We start from the raw sequence: 18,369 nt of genomic DNA on the forward strand, positions 1-18,369 counted from the left end.
GAGTGACGGCCATCACCTTTCTAAGACTCTCAGGACTTCCCTAGTGGTCCAAACAGTCACTCCTAAAGGAAATCAACCCTGAATATTCATTGGAAGGACCGATGCTAAAGCTGAAGCTTCAGTACTTTGGCCACCTGATGCAAAGGGCCAGCTCACTGGAAAAGACCCTGATGCTGGGAAAGGTGGAAGGCAGAAGGAGAAGGGAATGACAGAGGACAAGATGGTTGGATGGCATCACAGGCTCAAAGGACATGAGTTTGAGCAAACTCCAGAAGATGGCAGAGGACAGGGAAGCCTGGCGTGCTGCAGGCCACAGGGTCACAAAGAGCTGGATATGACCTAGTGATTAAACAAATAAATAAAAGAAATAACGGTTCAGACTCCATGCTTCCACAGCAAGGGGTACAGATTCAATCCCTGGTCAGGGATCTAAGATCCAGCAAGCCATATGGCATGGCCAATAAAGAAAAGGAAAAATAATAATAAAGCAAGACTCTCGCCACAACTGTAATTCAGAAATGCCTAAGATGCTTACGCCTGGAGCATGGGGCCAGGATGGCCTGTATTTCCCCCTCTGCTGATTCCACCAGATTCACTTCCCAAAGAAGAAACACTAGTCCTCTGCTATTTGGTATTAGCCAGATTGCAAAAAAAAAAAAATCATCTTCTCAGGCTCTCATTGGCATAACTAATTACTCGGGTTATTTGGTCCTTTGTGAAATCAACCGCTAATTCCTCTCATCCTTACTCCACACATGGGACATGCACTGGTCAGATTTGAAACCAAAACACTGACGCACCTTCCTCATTTAAAGAAGGGGCACAAGCCAGAAAGACCACATGCTTGCCAACCCCTGCCCAGACTGCTTCTCTCTGCCCTACAGGTGATGTTGCTTATCCTTAGTTTGCAACAAGGAACAGCAAAGGAAAAACACCAGCTTTATTTACTCAGTTATGAAGTATTCCAAGTAAGGAAATATCTTCCAGTACTCCACAGAAATGACCTTTGGCTTATTACAAACAGTAGTTTCAGGCTTCTGGATCTTGTAAACCAGTAAAATGCAGATGAACTAGGCAGGCCAGCAGAGGGCTGGTCGGCCACCTCTATTTGGCCAGGTAAGGACAAAACAAACAGCCACTGTGCCAAGGGCATGGCTGGCTGGTCTCTGGATCTCCTGAGGACACAGCAGATTGCTGCCCAGGGCTTACGATGGGGCATGGCACCCACACAGCCCCATTTTCTCTCCCTACCCGCAGAATGCATTCAGGACCCCAGAGTGCCAGAGAAGAATGGGGCCACAGGACAGAAGGAGCCCGAATCCCCAAGGGGAAGTTCCTCTGCTCATCTTGAACTTCACATAATCAGAAAATGCATTCACCCCACTGAGCTCCTGGGACTCACCTGTTACATGGCCACCCAAGCAATACAGCTACCATCTAGAAGCACCGTCATGGTTCAAAGCAAGGATGTTTTAACACTGAAAACTGAGGACAGACAGACTCTCAGAACCAAACAGTTTTTTATGAGAGGCTTTGCTTTATGGAAAGCTAACTCCATTCCTCTTATTTTTCCCATTTCACCCGTCACTGATGGACAGTTCAAGGGCTGGCATTCTGGCACACCATTTCACCCCTTTTGGGTGGGAACAGCCAACGGATGACCATACTTACAAAAATTCTGAGAGCTGGTGTGAACGTTCAGGACAAAGCCCCCAAAATCCGGAGCAGGAGCAACGCCTGGGAGAAGCCTATTCCACCAGCCCCTTCAACCATGGCTTGTCTCGGGCACATGGAAGAGACCAACCTTCTGGACTCCGAGTGGTCTCTGCACAGTCCACCTGCACACTTCCCCACCCCCCTCTCCACCCACACCTCCTGGACTGATGCAAAGTACACGCCCCAGCTGATGGGCCCTCCCAGCTGTCTTCCCATCAAGGGTCTGAGCAGAAAACCCTCCGCTCCCCTCCCCCACCACCCACAGCGGCCTTCTCCTTTCCCTTCCTCCCCACCCCCACTCCCTCCCCCTGCCCCCCACTCCCCACTCCCCGAGATGCTCTCAGGCGTCCCAGGGGAGAAGGGAAACACCTGTGTCACCAACTTGGCTGACAATAACAAAGGAGCTAATCCTTCACCACCCTGCTTCAGGTCTTAAACACCTGCACCTAATTTGATCCAGGATCCAGGCTCTTGGAAAATAGGTGACATGAAGCCTCTTTAAAGGAAAAGATTTTTTTCTTTTAAGGAAAATATGTCATTCCAAAACGCTCCTTCTGACTTCCAGAGAGGAAAGTCCAGGCAAACACCGGCAGAGATGTGCAAACAAAAAAAGAGAAATAAGTAAATTACTTAGCTCAGGGTACGCAAGGGGGAAAGCAGCTACGGGAATCACCACCAGCCGCAGAGGCCTTCTCCCAGCCCACCCTCTCCCCCTCTTTCCTGCCAGCCCTCGCCTCTGGGAAGAATCTGAAAGCATCTACAGATCAGAAGAAGCCCACCACCGCAGGAACCCTGGGAATTTGGGCTAAAGGCCTTCTCCCTCCAAAACATCCTCACCCTTAGAACCAGAGGGGAATAAATAGATGATTTATGCAAACGTCAATATGATCAAGGATTTGGAGCCTGAAAAAAATCACTAAGTTCATCCAGGGTCTGGCATAAGAAGGCCCAGCAACGCTGCACTGGGGGCAACCTCCCAACAGCCCCTCAGGCAGGTTCATAATCAAATAACGCTCGGAACAGGTTACAAAGCCTACGGTGATCAGAGCGGCTCGAGCTCTGAGCACAACTCGCGCAAGTCTTTCTGCTCGGAGGACATGAGATTTATGGGGCCCCTGAACCAATCCCAGGAGAGGTGAAGGGGTAAGAGCAGCACAAAGGAGGCACCTGAACATCCAAGGGCTTTCAGACAAAGGAAGCTGAGAAGGCGAGCTTGCTGAAACACCTTTAAAAAAAAGATTTTATTAAATGCCCCTTTAATCCCTAACAGCGGACTGTAAAAGGGCAGCACGGTGGAGAGAAAAAAAAATTTCAAGCAAGGAACAGCTTGTCCAAGCGCCACCAGGCAACTCACACGAACAGTTCAGCGCCTTCCCTCGGCTAGACGTCAGCATGGGCACCTCCTGGTCAGAGGGGTAACTCTCCGGGGAGCCGCCGCCTGGCTGAGGCTGACCCCCACCGCACCCCACGTGCATATTCCCCCAGCAAAGAGCAGAGTCAGCTGCAGGAGTCCACCACCAGGCAGGCTGGCACGTTTATTAAAGCAAAGACATCATGGTGCTCTCTGGTCTCACTTTCCTCCTCTCCATCTCCCCTTGGTGTTCGTCCTCCTGGCCCCTCCCCAGGGGAAAGGGAAGAGGTCAAAACAGGCTGTCCATGGGAAGTAACCAGAGGTCCAGAGCAGCCCCCTCTCCTTCCCCTGTGACCACAGCACCCACAGTGTCCAGGCTGGATCCCCACACTGTGTGGGTGATTGCTGGCTTGCTGAGGTCCTTTTCCATCCCCAGGGATTTCCTCCTGGCCTCAGCCCCTGAGATTCCCTCATGCCCAGCCTTCTGGGTGCAGCTGCAGGCTTCCCTACATCCTGCTCACTCCGCTCAACCTTGCTCACTGGGTCCCACAGACCACATGGAGAGGGGTGGACACACAGGGCCCCGGGAGACGCTGGTTTGGGAGGGAGTGAGGGCGAGTGGGAGGGTGGCTTTTCCAGAACGTAACCTTGATGTGCAGTCAGTTGTAACTACCACCCCGGGGCGTGAACAACCTTCCCTCTCCCATCTCCAGCTCACAGGGCGTAGCTGGTGCTTGATAAATGAGCCACAATTAATTGGAGCCGTAAAAAGCAGCGGGGAGGGAGCCCTGCGCCTCCCCTCAGAAGGCAAACAGGGAAATCGCAAGCCACAGAGGTCTGGGCACAGAAGAACTGCCTCATGAACAACAAAGAATATGGTGCGTGGGGTTCAGGCCTCTGCTAAGATCACAGGCAGGTCATTAAAAGTCCAGATGGCCCCCGAGAGGTCTCCTGGTTCAGGGGTCCCACACCCAGCGAGCTGACAATCAGCAATCCCAGAGAAACCCCTGACCTACTGATGCAGAACCCTCTGAGTGGAGCCCAAGAATCGGTATTTTTTAAAGACATACGCCTGGTGTCTCTAATGCAGCTTATTCCGGGAACGATGAATCTAGTGCATTCCCCTTCCTCTGGCAGAAACTGGAGCTTAAATGACAGTGGCGAGAAGGAGCACTCTTTTTCTGGAGATTTGTCTCTGGGTATCTTGCATGCATGCTCAGTCACTCAGCCGTGTTTGACTCTTTGAGACCCTATGGGCTGTACCTCGCAGGGCTCCTCTGTCCATGAGATTCTCCAGGCAAGAATACTGGGGTGGGTTGCCATGCCCTCCTCCAGGGGATCGTCCCAACCCAGGGATCGAACCCACACCTACATCTCCTGCAGGGGCAAGTGAGTTCTTTATCACTGCACCACCTTGAGTATCTTGGGTAGTTGTTAAAACTGTATGATCTACTGATATGTGACCCAACGTGGATGAACCTCAGAAACAATATGTTAGCTGAAGGAAGCCAAACAAAAGGTCACATACTACATGATCCCATTTATATAAAATATCCAGAACAGGTAAATCCATAGAGACAGCCTGGTGGTTGCTAGGGGCTAGGGGGAGCAGGGAATAGGTAGTAGCTGTTTATCGGGGAAGAGGTTTTATTCTGGATGAAAATGGTTTGGAACCAGAGAGAGGCGGTGGCTGCACAGCACTGTGAAAGTACAAAATGCCACCAAATTGAATCATTGCCTTTAAAATGGTTACTCTCATGTTACGGGAATTTCTCCTCCATTTTTTAAAAAGCCTCTGTCTATGACCTGCAAAGAACATCACACTTCTCAAGTGCTGATTCAATACCTAAGAGCTCCCACTCATAAGAAATACTCCTTTCTTCTCATGTCAAGCCTTCATGCTACTGAAATATGCAGCTCAAGTGAGTCATAGAGGAGGCAGGCTGAGGAGTGGGTCTCTGGCCAAGGCAATCCTTCAAAATGCTGTCAGCAGCATCTGCAAAGCCACAGCATCCTTGCAGGCCTGCTCCCTGCTCCCCAGTCCCTGGCTGAAGAAAGGGCCACAGGCTCAGAGCTAGTGTCCACTTCCAAACTCACAATAGTCATCACCTGGGTCCTCGACACCCCACACATCATCTCGGTCTCCAGGCAGGCCCGAGTGCTCCAAAGAGGTTATGTGTTTTGCTTCATTTTTCAGAGAGGGGGAAGAAGCTGCTGCCACCCAAGCCCCAGGCTCTGGGTCATTATAAATAGGAGGAGGATGAATAAACTGCACAAACTGCTTGCTGTGTGAAGGCAGGGCTTGCTTATATGCCCCAAGACCCCAAAGGGACTAAGTATCCTTTGGGGCTCTTTAGTCACTTCTCACCTGTCTACCCAGAACGCTTCTGGAGAAAATCGGAGTGACAAGTCTGATAAGTAGTAAGAAATTTACAATAAAACCCACCGAGATCTGTACAGTCATTGAGTCTTACTCAAAAGGATGGGGGCCCCTTAATGGAACGGGTCTGACGCCATCTCCATTCATTTGTTCTGCCATTACGTCTTTCTCAAATCAGTCAAACCCGAAGATCAGAATGTCCCAGACACCCACGGCCGGTCATCCTCACCACTCCTACACAGCTTCTTCCCAGAACACAGGACGAGGAGGACAAATAAGGCAGTCTGGCAGATTCCTCTGCCTCACTAGCAGTGAAATACAGGAAGCATTTTAAAAATTCTACAGCAAAGTATAAAGCAAATATCCTGTCCTTCAACTCCGAGGACAGAGGCGGCTGCTAAATCCTCGGAACTGCAGGACAGGCCTGAGGAAACCAAAGACAGACACCCGAAGTCCAAGAATAACAAGGTTCCTCCAACCGTCCGTTTGCACGACCTAAATGCTGGTTATGCAAATCGGCCCTCCGTGTCCCCTTTCGAGACTGTGTCCCCACTATATTTAGTAAGCTCATTTTTCCTCCCTGGACTCTCCACCTCAGGAGGAGGGCTGAAATCTAGTTTAATTGCTCCCTACAGAGAAGCCCCATCCTGGCCTCTCCGCTCACACATCTGACTTTTCTCAGTGATGCTTCAGCCAGAGAGCTCATTAACTACCTCACTAATTAGTGCAGGCTGCCCATTTCACAGACCAGGAAACAAAGGGAAAATGACCTCGAACTAAAAGCTTAGCATTTCTCTATAATCTCCTTAACTAGAGTCATGAGCTGCCTTTAGATTACTTATACGCCTCCTCCTAACTTACAGTACCAGTTCAGAAAGACTTTATTTCTGATAGATCTTTGGCAAGCAGAATCCACCCACTGTTGACCTCTACCTGCCACTCCCTCCTGGGGAAGCCCACTTTGTCATTTAGCAAATAGCAGGCTCGGCTGTTCCAGGAGGGCTCCCTGTAAAAAAAAGAACCTGTGAAAAATCTCTTTGTCATGAAAATAATCGCCCCTTAACTCACCAGTTGGCAAGTAAAAAAAAAAAAAAAGAAAATATCCAGGCCAGAAGAAACCTCAGGGAACATCTAAACCATCTTTCACACTGGGCAGATGGGGTTAAACCCAAAGATTTAGAGCTGCCCCATCCATCTGCCCTAAAACTCGGGGCGCAGAGCACTGGGAGCACAGCAAGCCCCTCACTGGCTGCCGGACGCCCTGAGCCAGTGTTAGTCGCTCAGTCGTGTCTGACTCTTTGAGACCCCAGGGAGACTGCCAGGCTCCTCTGTCCATGGAATTCTCCAGGCAAGAATACTGGAGTGGGTTGCCATTCCCTTCCCCAGAGGATCTTCCAGACCCAGGAATCGAACTTGTGTCTCCTGCAGTGCAGGTGGATTCTTGACCATCTGAGCCACCAGGGAAGCCTAGAACTAGGACCAGCCTTAAGTCAGCATTCACCTCTGTAGGATGGTTCCAGGGTATCCCCTTTCCTCGACTCTCCTCTTCGGCTCTACGGCTTCACCATAAATAGCCCCCCAGCTCATTCATTCAGTAAATACTTATTGAGCACTTGCTCCATATCAGATGCCACAGGAGCTGTTAAGAAAACAGCAGAATTCTAGGTCTTGCCTTGTGGCTGTCACATCATCAGGGGGAAGCAAACACTAAACAGCTAATTTCATGAATAATGCTTACAGTCGGTTAAATGCGGGGAGGCCACAAGCAGGTGCAGGGCTGCACTGAAGACAGGACCTCCAGTGGGTACCAAAAGGATGATGAGGGAGGAGTCCCGGCAAAGAGGATGGAGAACAGAGAAGAGAGACTGAGAAACTGACAGGAAGAACAGGGCGAAAGCCAAGGACTGGGAGGAACTTAACGAATTTGAAAAGTTAAAAGGAAATTCATGGAGCAGAAGAGCCAAGGAAAGGGTGGAATTATATGAGATCTCTTGGTTTTTAAAGGGGAACAAAAGAGATCGCAGAAACCGCGGATCCCCGACGGAAAGCCAGGCCTTCACTGGAATATTTACAAAAGGCAAAGACCTTGAGACAAATCGAAGACTTGGGTTTGAATCTTGGTCTCTACGACTGACCAGGTGTATGGCTCTGGGGACGTCCCTTTGGACCCTCAAGATACTCATCTGTGAAATGAGTAGGATAATGAGGCTGTAAGATGCGTGACACCACAGAGCCAGTGGAAAGTTCTGCTTAAACCACCACCACCATAAGAGAACAACCACACAATTCAGGGTCTCTATGACCGCCAGAAAGGCAGGGACATCCATCTACCCACCAGCCCATTCGCAGAAGGTACCTGGGGATACTTTTGCTTTCTTACCGAAGGAGGGAAAACTCACTGTGTAGACATGAATTGGAAAAGCTCTGCAGGGCAAAAGGTATCCTTTGGCAAACTGCATTTCTTAGGTTTGTCAAAAAACTGGAAAGACAAACTTATGACAAAATAAAAATACGTGCTGGGTTTTTTTTTTACTATATGGATGCCTTTCATTAAGATTTAGTCTTTAACAGTGATCCTCCTACTGGTCCTCCCTAGGAAAGAAATAAAGACTTCTTTTCATATTGCTAAAATAATAATAAGACTTGCCTTCCCAATTTTACAGAACTGCTTTAAGATTCAAATGAGATGATATCCACGCATATATTTCATAAACTTGAAAATGCTGAAACGTGTCCTCTTGTTACGAGTATGGTCTTTATACCAAAATAAACCATTCTTCACAAAATGGCAACACATAGAAAACTAATGTGACAGTGCAGGGGACATGGATTTGATTCCTGATCTGAGAAGACTGCACGTGCCGCAAGGCAACTACGCCTGTGGGCCACAACTACTGAGCCCCAGCACCTGAGAGCCTGCGTTCTGCAGCGAGAAGCCACTGCAATGAGAAGCCCGTGCAACGCAACTAGAGAGTAGCCCCACTCGCCACAACTAGTGAAAGCCCTCTCACAGCAGCAAAGACTCAGTGCAGTCAAAATAAAAATAAATAAACGAATAAATTTTTTTAAACTACTGTGCACATGACCAGGTTTGGAACACTGAGGCCTAAGAGCGGGAAGCAATGACATACCTACCCTGATGAGACACTGCATGTCTGGGTCAAGCTCAGAAGCCAAGCTCATGGCCAAGCCCTGCATTCAGGCAGCCTTCCCCTCACTCCACACCCGAGATCGCAACCTGGGGAAACCCAAGTTCTAGTTCCCAAAGCTCCAAGGAACCAACGCAGACATGACACTGATTTCTAGCACTTTCCTCGCCCCAAGAGTAAAGCATTTACATTACATGCCAGAATCAAACGCCTCAAGACCTCACCTTGCGTGAATGCTAAGTCACTTCAGTTGTGACCAACTCTTTGCACTCCCATGGATTGTAGCCCACCAGGCTCCTCTGTCCATGGGATTCTCCAGGCAAGGATACTAGAGTGGGTTGCTGTGCCCTCCTCCAGGGGGTCTTCCCGACCCAGGGATTGAATCCATGTCTCCTGCGGCTACTGCATTGCAGGTGGATTCTTTACCGCTGAACCACCAGAAAAGCCTGATCTCACCTTACCTGTGGCTTAAACCCCACAACAAGGCTGACCTCTCAGTCGCGTGAGATGCCTCTGGTACCAGGAGGGCAAGCAGAAGCCTCTGGGGCAACTCCCCACCCAGCTTAACTGCCCAATCCTATGATGACAGCCCTTTCTCCTCCACCCAGCTGTCCACATCCACTGCTGAATTCTTCCCTCTCAAGGACGGAGGAGGCCTTCTCTCTGCAGGAACCCCAGCATCACCCCCAGCAGCAGCTCGCCTTGCCAAATCCAGCGAACCGTGAGCATGGTTAACTACAAGTTTTTTTTAAAAGAACTCCTCAGTTGAGAGAACTTCAGGGAACTAAATATATACAGATGAGGTAAGTCATAGGTACACAGTCTCATGTTACTCGATTAATTGAGCACAGGTTTAAAACATTTCAAGTCTCTTCCACACCCTCCCCCAGCCTCACAGCCCCTCACCCATCTCTGTTTGCTGTCCCCACCCTCTGCCATTGGCGGGGTCCTCTGGGGGGACTCTGGGTCACGTCTTGTCCCCAAGCCCCTAGGGTAGGCCCACATGCAAATGTCTTGCCTGTGTCCTCTGGGCTGACAGAGAAACAGGGTCCTTTACTATCTGGGCCCCTCGCCCATGTGTGGCTCACCCACATGAGGCTCTCCAGAGAGGGTCCCTAAACTGGCCTTACTCCCAGCATTGCTTTTAACCCCCACCCCTCCAAGCTCCAGCACATCATCCCAGCTTCTCCCCATTTCTTCTGGGCACAGAGGTTTCCTGCGAGTGAGAAATTTTACCCTGACACTATTCGGCTCCCCAGCCCATCAAAGTAGGCTGGCTCTCACCTCAGTCCCAACTAACACATTAAAATCTCCATTCACCCCACTCATGGGCTCAGACTCTCACTTATTTTATTTCAGAAGCAGCCCATCCGCCTTCCCCACTTTGATCCAGTGCTTTGGGGGCAGACGGTTTCTGCTCAACAGACTAGTCTCTTTTCTAAATAAAAGAAGCAACGTTGCTTACCTTCCTCACTTAAAAAAAAAAAAAGGAAAGGAACAATAAACCACATGGTGGCCCCTACAAGGCACAAAACACAGATGATATAAGCACATCTTTTTATTGCCCTTGTCTACCGCCCCGATGTGGGATGCAATCACATCAGCCTCCCTTTCTGAGAATTCGTAGCAGTGTTTTTAATCTAATTCAGGGAACTGGAGATAAATCATAGTGAAGGGTCCCGACTTGCTGAGTTGAGCGGAGGCAGTGGCAGCGACAGGCAGGCTTAGAGGGCGGGGATGGGGGCGGGAGGATCCCCACCCAGGCCACGATGAAGACCACAGGCCCAATGTTTGTCTTTGTGCTGGCCTGCAGGGCTGCAGGGATGAAGACAGACCTGGCTGCTTTGGGGCAAACCAAGCCGAGCCCGGGAAGCAGAGGGCAGAGGTGGGGAGGTGGCCCCCAGTTCAGGCATCATTACTGCTCTCTTGGCTCAACAGATGGGTGGGGTCTGCACACCAGCTGGGGCCACGTGAGCTGCTGTGTGGGCAAAGCCACAGCAAAAGCGAAGACACCCAGGTCAGCCTTCAGCGCCCAGGTCCCCAGTGGGAGGAAGCCTCTGGACACAGGCTGCCGCTAAGGTGAGCAGGACACCCAGGGCGCCCTCCACCACAGCCGGCTGCTGCATCCCTACCGTGGAAAGAAAGGCCAGTGTCTCCTGACACTCAGCCTCGGAGCCAGCAGCCACCAAAACCTCAGGTTCAGACAGCAGCCCTCAACCCTCACTTTCCCTGCCCTGCTCATGGGAGAAAAAAAGACCAGCCTGGCGGTGCCTACAGCTGCTCCCTGGGGGAGGCAGCAACCACAGTGAGCAAGGGGGCCACACACCACCCAGGAAGGCTATGCCATCCACGGGCCACATGCAGCCATTCAAACTTAAATTTAACTTGGTTAAAAATTCAACGAAAGGAAAATAACTTCAATTCTTCGGTCATCCTAACCACATGTCAAGCGCTCAACCCCCACAGATGGCTCATGGACACCCTGACCAGCTCAGAAACACCATGGCAGGAAGATCCATCACACAGACCTGACATGAGGCCAAGAAGATAAAGTCTTCCGGCTCCTGGCTGGCAGCAGTGACATGACCATGGATGTTACCATTATGATTGACAATTACCCAGTGGACAACAGAATTTTGTAATTATTTTTAATTCCCTGTTGGGGTCATGGCTGCAAAAGTTAAGTGACTTAAGAGTTCCTATTTTATGGAACCCACCCCAAAATGCTCAATGCATGCCTCATATTACAATTTAAAAAAAACTTAGGGTTTTACAATAACACGGGATAAAACCCAAATCTTGATCATGATCAGCAGCCCACCTGCCTTCTCTGATTTATAGTACCATCAGCCACTTCAATGCTAGAAGGCTGCCCATGCCACTTCTTCGAAGGCCCAAGGTCCACAGGTCAATAAACCAATAAATTAGGTCGAAATTAACTGCGGCTCATTTTAAACTGAGGGAAATTGATTTTTGCATCTACGTGGTTCGACTGAATATGCCATATCCCGACGGATTCTGGCCTGAGAACGCACAGGAAGGTTCTGTACTCGACAAAGAGGACGGCTCAGCCCTGCAGCCCAGACCACTTCTGCTGAAATACTGATCCCTGAATATTCAAACCAAAATGCAGTGAGTTCTCCTTTCCTTTCCATCATACCCAAACCTAAAAAAAAGATGGAGGAAAGGTTATTATCATACCTCAGCTTTAATATATTTCTGTGCAGTCAACTCTCAAATTATTTGCATCTGAATTATTGTCAAAATTTCTAAACTCCAAACTGGCTTTCCCTAACACATGTATGCCAGCCGTTTTTGCATATCAACTGCTCAAAGAATACAAGCTCATTTTAATATGCACCTAAGCAAACTTTAATTAGGAAGGTAAACTGATGCTTTAAAAGTCTAAATAAACAAATAGCAAAGGCAAATAAACTATTTTGGGGGTTACCTGCTCTCCAGATTATTTGCAAGCTCCTGTGGCTGTCCATTACAGCTGACAGTAAGACTCTCGACTCCACGGATCCCTGGCCCTGGGATTCAACAATGACACTACAAAGAAGGCAGCCATCTCTTTAGGAAGTAAATCCAAAATATGACAAATGAAATGTTCCTACAACATCCATCTTTTGCATGGGGATGCTCGTTGCTGTTAGAATCTGCCTCCCCGGATCCCAGGTCTCAAAGCAATTTATTAAGCATACTATTAACTCCACTCTACAGAATTTAAAGAAAACATTCTCCAAAAGAAAATGAGTTAAAGCCAAGATCCATGATCTCTGTATTCTGATGCTCTCACACACATGAGCTCTACATCTCCAGGGAACTGCCCTCCAGCACCTTTCCAAACGACAAGGCTACAGAACGCTGCTCTCCTGGCCTCGGCCCACAGGAACCCTCCAAGTGGAGTGGTATTTTCTACCCTGGCCTGGAGTAAAAGTACAATCCATTTTATACTAGGACACTTCAGGTAACTCCTCTCCTATTGCCATAATATACTTTGGAGCTAATGTCATTACTGATGATATTAGGGGCTACGGATGAGAGAAAGCCTTTCAAGTTTCACGTCCATATGTTATATACACATAGAATGTTTTTGGAAGGACACACAAAAAACTGATGACCACGATGTCCACTGGGAAGGGACACCAGGTGAATGGGGACACAGGAGGAAAGGAACTGCACTTCTCACTATATGCCCTTCTGAACAAATACTGTTTTAAAAACACGCGTTACCTACTGAAGGCTAAATAAACAGACTGGATGGCTTGTCATTTCATCCCTTTCATTCTCCATCTCCTCGCTCCTCTTCCCTGTCCCTTTTCCTCCCATTCATTCCACCTCTCCAAGCCTCCATCGAGGCTTGCCCCAAGACACGCAAGCTGTTAAAACAGTGGCCAGAGACCGAACCAAGAACTGTGCCCAAGACGAGATGCCAAGCAAGACCAGGAAGTCTTTCAAGGTCACACCCTTTATCAAGCCAACCCAACACGCTAAGGAACTCTTCAGCTATGTAAGAAAAGGCCAACCTGACACCACAAAGGCTTTGCCTTCTCATCTTTTGGAATCATACAGGTCAAATGTCCTAACTTCAGAATCAACCAGCCAATTCTTTCCCAAGCAAGTGTATCATACAAGAATCTACCCCCAAAGAGATCCAAAGCTACAGTCTTCCATCCCCCAAAGAAGGCTCTTTGTCTCAGGTCCTTGTACTGTAACAGACACTTTATTTCCAGTCTCAAATCAGGACACTGAATACTCCCTGGCCTCTAAAAAGCAGGAATTATGAAGAGAGAGCTCATTGGGAGGAAAATAAACCTGTAAATCCTGTTAGGCTTTGCGCTTCATTCCAAAGGTTTTTTCCCCAAAACAATACCATTAGCATTACCATGATAGCCCTAAATGGGAGCATTCTGCACAACAGAATTGCAGCTCATCGTTCAAAATAAACCCCCAGAAAACCACAGGAAAATCAGGGCTCCCTAACCCACATTCTGAGCCAACTCATTTCCATTCTCCATTTGTGGGCTCACCACAGTCCTCCTTATAAAAACCTTTTCTATAACTTGGATGTGCTTCCTACCCTCCAGGCCTTTCACCTTCCAGGTGGGCAGCTGATTCACAAATATTCATCAAGGGCCTCCCAAGTGCCAGGGACACAAAGCAGAGGCTTGATCCATGCCCTCAAGGAGCAAACTGGGAGATGAAACAGTCACACAAGCAATTAGAACACAAGACGATCAGTGCTGTAACCGAGCTCAAAAGAACTCTTCCCACCAGAGCCTGGGAAAACTAAGAGACATTCCTTGGATGATGAAAAATGGAATAGGGGTTTTGCAGGCAAACAGAGAAACAGGAAGAATACTGGAGGCAGAGGAAAAAGCAGGTGGCATACGGACATGCAGCTGACATGAAATCAGGAAGAAATCCAGTGTGGCAAGAATGTTGGAATCCTTCTTCTATCTGGCCTGTTTTAGAAGAGGGACAACAACTAAGCCTAGTTTACTCCGAAGGTTAGCAGTGCCAAAGGAAAAGAACGACACTGACTCCAACACAGGGTTCTTTCTCAGATGCAAAAGCCCTCTGGCTCCCCTCCCTGAAGCTGGCAGCCTGAACATCACCCCGGGGGTCTTTTTCCATCAGGCAGTTTCTGCTTCCAGCGCTGATCTGTGGTGCCCAGCATCCCCTCAAACACACTCAAAGGTCAGAGGGTGAGAAGCTGCAGAGTGTCTGAGCCCACTGACCCTTTATTACTTCATCTCCCACGCCTTCCATGTCGAACAACCCACTCACACCCCACTGGAGAGTTGCGGCCCAGTTTATCATGTCCCTGTTTCCTTGTCCCTGTCTGGTACCTTTCCACGCCTGTACATTTATTTACAACTTCTTTATCTGCTCCTTAGACTCTAAATTTTCTGAAAGCAGTGATGAAAACTTCCCCTGTCCCTTCATTTGCACTCCATCCTTACATAGAATAGTACTGAATTCAACTGACACTACAGAAAAACTTTAAGTGTGGGGGTTGGGGGGAGTATTTATACTCTCATTTTAGAGAGAACTGGCTTAAGGCTAGAAGCAGAATGTATTAGTTGCTCAGTCGTGTCCGACTCTTTGTGACCCCATGGACTGCAGTCGGCCAGGCTCCTCTGTCCATAGAATTCTCCAGGCACTACTACTGGAGTGGTAGGTAGCCATTTCCCTCTCCAGGGGATCTTTCCAACCCAGGGATTGAACCCAGGTCTCCCGCATTGCAGGCAGATTCTTTACTATCTGAGCCACCAGAGATCTAATTTATAGTCTGCATCCTGACCCTTTAGAGAATGAACACAGCACTTTTCATATCCAACAGGGACAACTTCTAAACCAGGTATGTCCTAGGGGAAAAAAAGAGGCAAGTGGTCATCTTTACAGAATGATGGAAAAAAAGAGGCAAATGGTCATCTTTACTAGAAAGATCCTTCCAAAGAGTCCCGAGGCCCTTCAGAGCTCCAAGACGGACAGGCAAAACCCCTTCAGCCCGATTCCTATGCTTAGGGTCTGAAGGGTCTGCACTAGACAGTGCTTGTAGCAGAAAGCCCAAGAAGTCCCTCCTTCACTCTAACTCAGACCCTTACAGATTCAAGTTAATCCCACTTTTATTAACCTCAGGGCAACCAAGAACAAATGCACAAAGGAGGCAGCCTCGGAGAAGACGGAAACACTGTTCTGGGTCCTCACCCTTGATAGGAATTCCTCATTAAGAGTTCCACAGCTAGTTCTCCATCCTTCCACGGAAACAAATTCAATCTGGCTGACTCAGAAATATGAAAGCCAAAGGTTTTTTAGTCACTTCTAAGGAGAACACAGTTTAACTTGTCCCAAATCCCCAGGAGTTTTTACAAATGGCACCTGCGTGCATATTTTTGCAACCACAAAGTTCTTCCAGCAGCCCAATCTATAGTTGTAGGGGACCTGAGATCCAGAAGGGATCGTCTTCCGTTGCTCCCCATTCTCAGCCCCCAGAAAGCTGACTCAAGTCCACAGGAGAGCTGGGCTGATGGGAAGCCTCAGTGAACAAGGGAGCCTCTCTCTCACCCTCCCACATCCTTCATCAGGATGCTGGTGTCCCTGTGGAGAGCAAGGACCCTGCTGACTTCTTTCAGTAATACAAAAAAGAAGTTTCAGGAGAGAGTGGAGAGGGCAACAAGGATCTGGACCCTTGGGGGAGCCACACAGGCAAGTTCCAGCAGCCCATGCCAACCAGCCATTATATGCCCACTGGCACACACATGCTCTTGCCTTAGGGCTGGTGGTGGATGGAAGTCAAATGCTCCCATCCTCGAACCTCCATCCCAAGCCCATTTCTTACCAATACATTTTTCTTTAGAAAGAAGTTATTTAAGAAGCACTGTATAAAGAGTGGGCGACTATTTGATCTCTCAAAGATCACTAGACAATGCAGACAAAAACTAAAGAGCCAGCAACCCCGTCCCACATGACCTTGGGCTAGTCACTTCACCTTTGCCGGCTCTGGTGGCTTCATCATCAAAATTACACACAGGGAGAGATGGTTTATAACGTTCTTCCGGCTCCAAAGGTTCAACATTAAGCTCTGTATATTTCCTGAAGAAATGGCTAAAGGAAAATCAGCGAAGAGATGCAGAATTCAGACCATCTTTTAATTTCCACTTTGAAGGGAACATTTTGACTCTAGAAATCACGTAATTGACCACCTCCACTGTTTCCACTTCTTTTCCACCACCGACCTGCCAGCTTTGTTAATGTCAATCTCAACCATAGGACTGTGAGTCTCATGAGGCAATAACACGGACAAATTAATTTTGCCAACGCTGATTCTAGCCCACAAACTCGGTTTGCAATTGCCAGCAGTAAGTCCGGCCATAAAAGTGAAATTCATGTTCCTCATGATCTAATAAGCCCATTGCCTGGACAGAAATAAATCATCTGCTGAATAATAATACCCACCAAACTCCTGCAGTTTTTCAAATCCCCAAGTGTCATGAGAGATACATAAAATCAGTGTTTTGAAAGGTGGAGGATGGATAGAACCTCACCCATCCCCCATCACCACCAAAAAAAGAATTCAGCCCTTACACACACACACCTCTTGCTTGACTATATGCCCAGAGTCAGGATTTCAGGTTTGCCCACCTTAATTGTGGTTTAAAACGGTAAGTGCGGAAACCCCCTCCTCTGACTGTTCTGGGTAAACGTTCGGCAACTGCAGGGCGCTCGCCTCCGCTGCTAACTGATGATACAAGAAAGAAAGCCCGTTTTCTATCTACACGTAAAATGAAGCTGCACCCCTCCGATACCTGCCAGAAACTCCACCGGAGAGCACACAGCCTGGGGAAACAGTGCACCCCGCGAGTGCCCTGGAATCCGTTCGCTAAAATAGGCAGGAAGAAGGAAAGATCAAGGCGATTCAAGTGCTGACGGTTGTACTCCTGTGTGCGGAGGGGAGAAAACAAACGCCAGCCGGGAAGTCCCCAGCGGTGCCTGCACCTGGGAGGCGACAGCTAAGGATGGATGCGGGGGTGCGGCGGCGCAGGGAGAAGAGAGCGCCGGAGGGAAGGCGGGGGCCGACCGCTCACCTGTCCGTACACCTGGATGGGCTCCTGCTGCAGGGCAGCACTCCGCCTCCTCCGAAGCGGCTTCTCGTCCGCCCCCCGGGGCGCCCCGCGCGCCCCCAGCCGCAGCTCGAGCGGGTCGCCCCGCACCACGAGGAAGCCCCGGTCCTGGGGCCCAGGCGCGCGGCCGCCGGTCAGCGTCTGCGGCCAGATCTGGCCGACAGCCCCGGAGGGCAGCAGCGCGATCAGGACGAAGAGGAAGGAGAGTCGCGACTCCCTCCTGCTGCTCCGTGTCGCCATGTTCGGGCTAACGCGACCGCAGGTGGCGCCGCCGCCAGGAGAGAATGTGCAGCGCGAGGCCGGGACGCCGGCCGGGCCGGGGCCGCGCGCGCCGCTCCCGGGGCTCCAGGCCGCCCCGCTGCGCCCGCCGCCGCCGCCGGGTCCCGCTCGGCTCGGCGCGGCGCCGTCACGTGGGACGCTCGCCGCCGCGGCCCCTTCGCGCACTTTCTCCGCCGCGGCCCCTCCCCCGCGCGGCGATGGGGAAGTCAAGGCAGCGGGCGCGCGGCCCGGACCCCGGGCGGGCGCTCCTTGTCGCCCGTGCGCCCTGCGGCAACTGGGAGTCGCGTGGGGCTCGCCGGTCCTCCCTGGAGTTCTCGCCTGCTCTGCCGGGTCGTGTCGAGGTCGCCCTCAACCTCGGCCAGTCTCCTTTCCCGACTGCACAGCCCCGGGTCCCGCCACACGACCACCTCGTCCGCCCCCTGTCGCGTCCCCACCTCCGAGGGAGCGTGGGGAGTCCGAGGAAATTAGCGCGGAGAACGCGGCGGGCACGTTCGAGTCCAGATGAGCCCGCCCCCATGGTGCAACTCACACAGTTTCAATTACTCTGGGCACCAAACTACCGCTGCTCGAACTAAACTGCCCCTGCCCGGAACACAGTAAATATACTCCTGGCACAGAGGCCTTAAAAACAAGGATAGTCAGACCAGAGACTCGCCACACCAGAACAGTCACCCCGTTAGTTACACAGTGTTCCTTGCACCCAGAGGACACTGGCTTCCTTGTGACCCCCGCCTGTGTGACCGAGCACCGATCCATCCTACCTAAGCCCCCAAACCTGTGCACACACCCCAGCCCCTTCAGCCCACAGCCAACACTGTTCCAAGTCCTCTTCCCAGGGTGGGTAAAGCCTTGCCACTGGGGGCA

At 50.1% G+C, this 18,369-nt stretch overlaps 1 protein-coding gene across 2 annotated transcripts in view; it reads right to left on the minus strand.

The window, feature by feature from the left end:
- Positions 1-18,053, minus strand: part of SORL1 (sortilin related receptor 1) — a 157,249-nt gene extending 139,196 nt beyond the window's left edge. The window contains exon 1 of one of the 2 annotated variants that reach the window (XM_065944636.1): positions 18,035-18,053. Coding sequence is in view for 1 of the 2 variants with exons in the window: in XM_065944635.1 (XP_065800707.1) it covers positions 17,191-17,466 (276 nt within the window). In the remaining variant the exon portion in view is untranslated. Of the gene's footprint in view, positions 1-17,190; positions 17,562-18,034 lie in introns of those variants that run through there. The other variant, XM_065944635.1, reaches the window with a different exon arrangement.
- Between the last annotated feature and the right edge of the window lie 316 nt (positions 18,054-18,369).

This window comes from Muntiacus reevesi, chromosome 9 (genome assembly GCF_963930625.1).
Source record: "Muntiacus reevesi chromosome 9, mMunRee1.1, whole genome shotgun sequence".
In the NCBI taxonomy this organism is placed as follows: Eukaryota; Metazoa; Chordata; class Mammalia; order Artiodactyla; family Cervidae; genus Muntiacus; species Muntiacus reevesi.